Raw genomic sequence first — 9,357 nt, 5'->3', positions numbered from 1 at the left:
GGGAATGCAGACCCCGCCCTGAGGCATCAACTGTAGAAGCCCTTCAAGAATTTAAATATCTGTATTTGAAATATTACGTTACAAGCAGCTTTGGAGTATAGGTATCCACTTGTCTTTGGATTCACATGTGGCCATAGTTACAAACTCTACTGTGCTGGCCCCTCTGTCCACAATGGACCATGTTAAGGCAGCAGGTGCTCTCTGGTTGGCCATTTCCCACCCTCTCCCCCCAAGAAGTGGACCCAGGAGAGGTGCAGGGTGTGCTTGATCCTCAAAAATACAGTCTGCTGTTTGGGGGGTGAGCTAAAGGAGGTAAATGCATGAGAGTCAACAGCAGACTTCCCTTCTCTCTTTATTTTTGCCTTTGGTCATAAGGTGAATGGTTATAGAGAGATACGGAGAAAGTGGAGAGTGTCCAAAAGAGCAGTGAAAACAGAACCTACAAAATAAGTTATGGTTGTGTACCACAGAATGCTTTTTTTTTTTTTTTAAAGATTTTATTTATTTATTCATGAGAGACAGAGGGAGAGAGAGAGAGAGAGAGAAGCAGAGGGAGAAGCAGGCTCCCAAGGAGCAGGGAGCCCGATGCGGGACTCGATCCCAGGACCCTGGGATCATGACCTGAGCCGAAGGCAGACGCTTAACCATCTGAGCCACCCAGGCGCCCCCACAGAATGCTTTTTTATCCTCTCTCTCTCTCTCAAAAAAACAGTCTTAACAAAAAATCTTACTGAATCAGTTCAAATCAGAGCCAGTCTTCTGAAAATGTGAACCAGAAGAAAAAATAAGAAAAGCAAAATCTTTTTCAGACAAATATTTCATTCACTTCAATTGTCTGGCACATATGAATATGTATGTCTTTCAGGAGCTCTTTTTTTTAAATTAACATATAATGTATTATATGTTTCAGGGGTACAGGTCTGTGATTCATCAGTCTTACACAATTCACAGAGCTCACCATCGCACATACCCTCCCCAGTGTCCATCACCCAGCCACCCCGTCCCTCCCGCCCCCCACCAGCCCTCAGTTTGTTTCCTGACATTAGGAGTCTCTTATGGTTTGTCTCCCTCTCTGGCTTCGTCTTTTCTCATTTTTTGCTCCCTTCCCCTATGATCCTCTGTCTTGTTTCTCAAATTCCTCTTATCAGTGAGATCCTATGATAATTGTCTTTCTCTGATTGACTTATTTAGCTTACCATAGTACCCTCTAGTTCCATCCACATTGTTGTAAATGGGAAGATTTCGTTTCTTTGATGGCTGCATAATATTCCATTGTGTGTGTGTGTGTGTGTGTGTGTGTGTGTGTGTGTGTGTGTGTGTGTTTGTATATATATATGTATACACACCACATCTTCTTTATCCATTCATCTGCTGATGGACATCTAGGCTCTTTCCATAGTTTGGCTATTGTGGACATTGCTGCTATAAGCATTGAGGTGTACGTGCCCCTTCGGATCACATTTGTATCTTTGGGGTAAATACCCAGTAGTTCAATTGCTGGGTCGTAGGGTAGCTCTGTTTTCAACTTTTTGAGGAACCTCCATACTGTTTTCCAGAGTGGCTGCACTAGCTTACATTCCCACCAACAGTGTAGGAGGGTTTCAGGAGCTCTTTTCATTGAATCTCAGCCTATTTACCAAATTAACCAACACGCCCCACTGCCTCTCTGCAAAGCCTGTTTGGTGGATGCACTGGATGCTCCGAAGGCTGAAAGCTGGTGGCTGGTGGGGGACGGGGTAGGAACCCCCCTCTTTCCTGGTGGATCGTGGATTGTGTTTGTTCCCAAACCTGTTTATATCTCTTTAACTCATTATTGTAATCACATAATTTAATTAAATAGTAAAGAAGCACATCATCTCTAAGTGCAAAAGGAAGCTGAATTAAATACTCTGGAAATACTAAATAAAGCTATGTTGCATTAAAAAGAAAAAGAATAAACAGCAACATCAAATACCCATCAGTGGCTCATCTTCAAAGAACAGTTCTCTGTAAATCAATGTACATTTGAATGTTTCATATGAAAAATAAAGTTAGATTTTTTTTAAAGTCCTTTTTAAGCTTTCAAGTAAGATTAAAAGGACTAATGCCAAAAATGGTAACCAATTGCTCTTACAAAGTGGAGTTTGGATTTGATGTAAAGAATATCCATGGCGGAGCGCCTGGGTGGCTCAGTTGTTAAGCGTCTGCCTTCGGCTCAGGTCATGATCCCAGGGTCCTGGGATCGAGCCCCACATCAGGCTCCCTGCTCATGGGAAGCCTGCTTCTCCCTCTCCCACTCCGCCTGCCTGTGTTCCTTCTCTTGCTGTCTCTTTCTCTGTCAAATAAATAAATAACTTAAAAAAAAAATCCATGGAATGGGGAATAATGGTCAAAGGGAACTGTAGTTTTATCTGTTAGCATTTACATTTTTAAGCAAATAAAATGTATTCATATATTCCCTATAAAATTAACATTAATAAAAATAAAAAGGATTGCTGGAAACTCACCGTTGGATCAAATGCTTATCTTTTCTTTATGTCAGTAGAATGGATCTCCATGTTGAGAAACATGTAGATGGAATATTTCCTAGAGGTGAGGTCATGAGTGTCTCTCTAAAAACACTTTTTTTCTGAAATTGGATGAAAAACATTTTTTTAGGAAAATCTTTATTCCAGAATCGTTTATCCCCTTTTAAGTGAGTCAGTTCTTGTATAGAGCAAGCAATTGAATCTTTTCCAGGACTATTGTTTTAGCTTGCCCTACTGGTCATGCTTTTCAAGATAATGCCTTCCTAATCAGTTTTCTTATCTCGCTGGGAAGTCAGAATTCCTTGTCTGTCTCTTCCTGGAGGAGCCAGGGTTACAAAACTGATTTTTTCTTCCACTGTAATGTGTTTAACAGGGTGAAAGAATATCTTTATGCCAAAGAACCTTGGTAGCCTAAGTTACCTTTGACTCTTGGTTCCACCACACATCCGCATTTCAGTGTGGCAGCTTTAATTGAGCCAAGTTTTTTTTTTTTTTTTTTTTTTTCCCCTGGTGGGGGATATAAATTAATACAATAGCCTGCCTTGGTGCTTTTAAAAATTTAATTACAGAATTATGCCTGATGTATCCTGGGACTGCTAAACACTGGTGCCCGGATACTTCTGCATTTTTCTTAACACTCAAATTATAAAACATACATTTGGGTCATTTAACCCTGTTACTAACATGCTCATTCTTGCCAGACTTTCCAGGCTTCTGGGGTTGTTATGTGCTGTTTCACCTGAAGCAAAATAATTGTAGACTAGACATTGCTATTGTTTGCCATGAGGTTTTTGTTTGTTTGTTTGTTTTGCTTTGTTTTCTAGAGTCAGTGATTTTGCCTGGAGATAGCTCCATGTCCAATTCAAAATCTTCATTTTCTTTCCATTGTAATTTTTTTAAAGATTTTTTAAAATTTATTTGACAGAGAGAGCATAAGCAGGGGGAGTGGCAGAGGGAGAGGGAGAAGCAGGCTCCCTGCTCAGCAGTGAGCCCGATGCGGGGCTGATCTCAGGACCCCTGGATCACAAACTGAGCTGAAGGCAGATGCTACACCAACTGAGCCACCCAGGTGCCCCTCCATTGTGATAATTTCAATTAGTTTTTGGAAAACTAGTGAAAGGAGGTAGCTGTTTGAAGTAGTGTTGATGTATTTCAAGAATTAGGGGGCTTTACCTTTGTCTTTGGTGGAAAATAAATTTTTTAGCTCTTACTCTCTGCTTCACTAGGTTAAAACTCCTAACAAGTTCTTTTGCTTTTTTTTTTTTAAGAAGGAGCTTTAAAAAAAAAAAAATTTATATGTAATCCACATGCCATAATAAAGTCACCCTTTTAGGGGATGCCTAGGTGGCTCAGATGGTTAAACATCTGCCTTCAGCTCAGGTCATGATCCCAGGGTCCTGGGATCCAGCCCCGCATCGGGCTCCCTGCTCCGCGGGAAGCCTGCTTCTCCCTCTGCCTGCCACTCCCCCTGCTTGTGCTCCCTCTCTCTCAGACAAATAAATAAATAAAATATTAAAAAAAATTAAGTCACCCTTTTAAAAGTGTACAATATAGGGACGCCTGGGTGGCTCAGTCATTAAGCGTCTGTGTTCGGCTCAGGTCATGATCTCAGGGTCCTGGGACCGAGCCCCGCATTGGGGTCCCTGCTCCGCGGGAAGCCTGCTTCTCCCTCTCCCACTCCCCCTGCTTGTGTTCCCTCTCTCGCTGTGTCTCTATATGTCAAATAAATAAATAAAATCTTTTTAAAAAAAATGTACAGTATATTCTCAAGGTTGTACAACCATCAGCACTAATTCCAAAACATTTTCATCATCCCAACTTACTTTGGTTATAACTAGTAAGTATCTATTCCCTTATTTTACTTTTCATGTTTTCTTTTTGATCAGTGTGTGAGACTGAGAACAGACAGGAGATTAAAAGACTTAAGAGAGCAATTAAAAGACTTAAGAGAACCAATGCAGTTCATAGATCTGGTTGGAAGTCAACTATAAAAAAAAAGACATTTTTTTTTATCCGTGGTCCCCACACTCTCAGCTGCTAAATTATTTCAAAGCAGACTCCAGATAACCTATTTATCCACAAATGCTTCAGTATATGTGTTCCAACACTTTCATGACATATACTCTTTCCCCCTCTTTATCATCATGTACTAGGTGCCCCATATTATATGGGTCTGTTTCTGTCTGCTCTGTTCTACTCTGGTATTCATTTGACCGTTCCTATTCCAGTACCCCGTTGTTTTATTTACCATAGCTTTATAGAATGTTTTGCTACCCGGTAAACATTCGCTCTTAGTAACAATCACATGAATTATAAAAATTATTTAATCCTTATAGCTATTCTCTGCAGCAGGCAGTTTTATCCCATTCCACAGATGAGAAAACCAAGAAGTCAGTCAAGTATTGTGCTGCCAAGTACAGGGTGAAAAAGTGGTGAGTTAGGGGTGCCTGGGTGGTTCAGTCGGTTGAGGGTCCGACTCTTGGTTTCAGCTCAGGTTGTGATCTCAGGATCCTGGGATGGAGCCCCGTGTAGGGTCTGCATTCAGTGTGGAGTCTGCTTGGGATTCTCTTCTCCTTCTGCCTCTACCCCCCCACCTTCCATGCTTACTCATGTACTCCCTCTCTCTTTCTCTCTCTCTCTCTCTCAAATAAATAAGATCTTTAAAAAAAAAAAAACAACAAATAAGTGGTGAGCTAAAATTCTAGTCTGAATTCTGACCTCAAAGTCCAGAACATGAAAGCCTCCGTGAAAAGGGAACACTGCCATTTACAGATTCTTTTTCTGTTGTTCGATCATGTCCATTATATTTTCTCAGATTTAATCTTCATCCTAACTTCCCAGATCTATTGAACTTCAGTCTATAATATATATATTTTTAAAAAGCACCTCAATTTTTCACCTTTTTTCTGTTGAAGTAGCTTAACTAAACTCTAAAAATACGCATATTTCCTTTCAAAGTGCATTTGAATTTGTAAGTTGTATTTCAGTATTGGCAGTATCAGTGGTTTTGTGAAAAAAAATGATGCCTTTTGGTTTCCCAAGTGAGTTTATGTATGTATTAACCTCTGTTTGAAGGTTAATATTTTTATATTTTGGCACTGTGCCATTAGATGGTTTATTGGAAAGCTATTTATTGCATTTGATTATGCACATTGTGTTTTTCATTGCTGTGATTTATTAAAACCATAATTTGCAATGTTAATATGAAATGTATCCAAAGTCAACTCCAGCAAGAAAGCATAAGTAGGAAAAGGTCTACATCGTGTTGGCTTGTCTGGTTAGCTGCCAACACTCTAACTTGTTCAGTGTAAAATAGAAATTATTACTGTGAGGTTAGGAAACCCATGGTAAGGGTTTTGTTTCATTCAACAAAATGTATTGACATTTGGGGCGCCTGGGTGACTCAGTCGTTAAGCGTCTGCCTTCGGCTCGGGTCATGGTCCCAGGGTCCTGAGATCAAGCCCCGTATCCGGCTCCCTGCTCCGCGGGAAGCCTGCTTCTCCCTCTCCCCCTGCTTGTGTTCCCTCCCTCGCTGTCTCTCTCTCTGTCAAAAAATAAATAAAAACCTTTTAAAAAAATTATTGACATTTAACAGTATATTGTTAGTTGCTAGCTCCTACCCTTCTGAAGAACAAGTATCATGTTATGTGCTTTATTATGTGTTCGATTTATTATATGATAGGTGCTTGATAACTGATCTTGATCCATGCCTGAAATGCTCCCTAGCCCATGGTAGGTCCTTGGTTAATGTTTCATGATAATGAATAATGAAATGGCCTGTAAAAACCTTGAAACTTTGGAGTAAATTTCCACCCTACTTTATAAAGAATTATGAAACTCTTCCAAACCCTTGCATTTATGAAATGCCTAAAGCACATCTTTAAAGCACGATCCCTAAAATGAGAGTTGATTGATATTTGGGGGAAATTGAAATACTATATATCTCTTTTAAGAATGTTTTTTATATGGTGAATATATATCTGTCATGTTGGTTTTCCACAAGAAATTACTGAAACACTATTTCAATTATTTTTATTTTTGGTGCTAATTAGGTAGTATTTCTTAAGGGTGTAACTTCATAAACTGAAAAATTGCATTTGCATGCTGTCTTTCATAGACCATTTCTCATTTAATTAAAAATCTTTTGTGAAAAGTAAAAATGTGGATTGGAAAGATAATTGTTGGGCCTCTGGGTGTTTTCTTTCCTTCTTTCTTGTATTTATTAAAGATTTCTTTAGTTCCCCCCACCGTTATCCTCAGTGTATTACTGGCTCAATGCTAGTGTATACATAAAGTAGTTTTGGAATTGCTAATGCATACCCTTCCAACAAAATCACTAACCAGAGTACAATATTATATATAGTTCTTTTTGTCTTTATCCTTAAAAAATACTGTTTTCCAGAGTTATTTAGGTGAGTTTTTTCTAACAGTGTGGTTACATTGTCCATTCGAAGCAGAGCTGAGTTGCTATTTGCATTTTGTTTTGAGTCATCCCCTCCCCACCCCCACAAACACGTTCTGGTCGAAAGGAAGTATTTCTTTATTTTTGAGGAGACGTGAAACATCACCATGGTTCTGAGTCAGAACGATACAGAAGGATATACTCAGAGAGCTGTCATTTCCCCAGATCCCCCTTCTTCTACCCTGTTCCTGCCCACCCTCTGTAGGTAACCAGTCTCATTAATTTCTAATTTATTGCTCTTATTTTTTGTGTGAATTTGCAGATGTATGTATATTTTCTCATATCTTTTTTTTTAAGATTTATTTTAGAGAGAGAATGAGTCCATGTGTGGGGGGAGGGGCAGAGGCAGAGGGAGAGAGAATCCCAGGCAGACTCCCCGCTGAGCACAGAACCCCCACTCCCACCCCGGGATCAATCTCACAACCCTGAGATCATGACCTGAGCCGAAATCAAGAGTCCAGCCCTTAAATGACTGAACCACCTAGCACCCCTCAGATCTTCTTTCTTACACAAAGGGTGGCACACTCTAGATATTCTTTTGTGTTTTTTTGATTTGATAATGTAAATTCTTATATGATTTTATTGTCTCCTTGTTCTATAAATATATCCAGTTTATCCATGTAATATATCCAGGAACCACTCCTTGTCAGTTCCTAGGTCATGTCTAATTCTTTTTTGTACCTGCATAGTACTCCACTGAGTGGATGTGTCCTAGTTTATTCAGCCATTCTCCTATGTCTGAACAATCAAGTTGTTGCCAGTATTTTGTAATTACAAACTGCTGCAATGATTAGACCTGAGTGTATATACTTTAGGTTGGTTGTGTATCTTCAGGGTAAACTCACAAGAGTGGGGTTAGTAGGTTAAAAGTAAGTGCATATGTTTTATTATTAGGTATCACTAAATTTCCCTCCAGAAAAGTTGTATCTGTTTTTATTCCCACCAGCACTGTATGACATTGCCTGTGTCCCCACAGCCCTGTTAGGGAATGTGCTGTCCTACCTCCATATATTACCCAATCTGTTGGGTGAAAATGGTATCGCTGCATTTTAATTCACATCTCTCTAATTTTAAGTGAGATTGAACATCTTTTCATATGTTGAGGCCCGTTTATATATCTTTGTCATGTGCCTTACTTTAAAGGGTTATATCTAACGTATATTTTGTTGTTAGAGTATTCATCTCCAGCTTGCCGGATAGTAGCCCTTTAGAGATTCCAGACATTAGTGTGACTTTTCTCTTTCAGATCATCCATGGTGGCTTATTTTAATTCGGCAGAAAGCATTGGTGGGCAAACTTCCAGGAGACCATGAGGTCTGTAAAATTACCAAAATTGCTGTGCTATCACTTTCTGAGATGGAACCTCAGGATCTTGAGCTGGAGGTAAGGTGGACGTCTCAGGAAATTTTATGGAAACTTGGTATAAATATAATAACAAATATGAGGATTTGGTCAAATAGGCCAAAATCATAATTTTAGAGCTGGATAATATTTTTAAAGTAATTTAATCCTGTGGTTTTCACACTTCACTTTAGGAGTGGAAACTTTGTTTCAAAATCTGTGAAATCTAATATATCAGATGCATAAAAGTAGAGCTGCGTTGGTTGAGGTGGTGATGCAGGGGAGGGGATCCTTGAGTCCCTGCCCGCGTGGCCTCTACTGGAAAGCCACTTTCTGCTTTCAGGCAGCCCTAGGACTCTGCACAGTGCAATTTGAAAACTCCTGATTTGGGGGAGAGAAGGGGTAGTCAAGAAGATGAGATTTAACTTACTCTGTATCCTTTTTTTATCTCTATTTCTTGAAACTTTTCAAGCATATATTTCTTTTGTAATTTTTTAAAAGTTTTTGTTTGTTTGTTGTTGTTTTAAAGAAAGAAACCACCGATCTAGTGCAATCTTTTAATTTTTCAGGAGGGAACCAAGCCTACAATAGAGAGACTTAAGGCTAAAATAATGAGATTTCCAAGGGCTAGTTTTTTTTTTTTAAAGAGAGAAATTTTTTTTTTTTTTTTGTAAAGATTTTATTTATTTATTTGAGAGAGAGACACACAGCGAGAGAGGGAACACAAGCAGGGGCAGAGGGAGAGGGAGAAGCAGGCTCCCCACGGAGCAGGGAGCCCGATGTGGGGCTCGATCCCAGGACCCTGGGATCATGACCTGAGCCAAAGGCAGATGCTTAACGACTGAGCCACCTAGGCGCCCCGTATTTTTTTTTCTTTTTTTACCACACTGTACTGCCACCTGATAGGAGTAAGCCAGGAAAGCATTTTAGCATGTTTGCTATTGGTGCAGATATTGGCATCTAGCATCCCTGCTCGGTCTCCCTCTACCTCTGCCCCTTCCCCTCTTGTGTGCACGTATGCGCACATGCTCTCTCTTTCTCAAATGA

The 9,357-nt window shown here is 39.7% G+C and overlaps 1 protein-coding gene across 7 annotated transcripts in view; it reads left to right on the top strand.

Moving 5' to 3' along the window:
• INPP5F (inositol polyphosphate-5-phosphatase F) overlaps positions 1-9,357 on the top strand; it is an 81,220-nt gene that overhangs the window by 29,492 nt on the left and 42,371 nt on the right. For 6 of the 7 annotated variants that reach the window (XR_012381629.1, XM_025881025.2, XM_073904108.1 and 3 more), the window contains exon 3: positions 8,216-8,352. The exons of the other annotated variant lie outside the window; for it this stretch is intronic. Coding sequence is in view for 5 of the 6 variants with exons in the window: in XM_025881025.2 (XP_025736810.1) it covers positions 8,216-8,352 (137 nt within the window). In the remaining variant the exon portion in view is untranslated. The remainder of the gene's footprint in view (positions 1-8,215; positions 8,353-9,357) is intronic. 7 annotated transcript variants of the gene reach the window in all.

This window comes from Callorhinus ursinus, unplaced genomic scaffold (assembly GCF_003265705.2).
Source record: "Callorhinus ursinus isolate GAN/ISIS: 27379988/994484 unplaced genomic scaffold, GSC_fseal_2.0 scaffold20, whole genome shotgun sequence".
NCBI lineage: Eukaryota > Metazoa > Chordata > Mammalia > Carnivora > Otariidae > Callorhinus > Callorhinus ursinus.
This window is presented reverse-complemented; position numbering and strand designations above follow the sequence as displayed.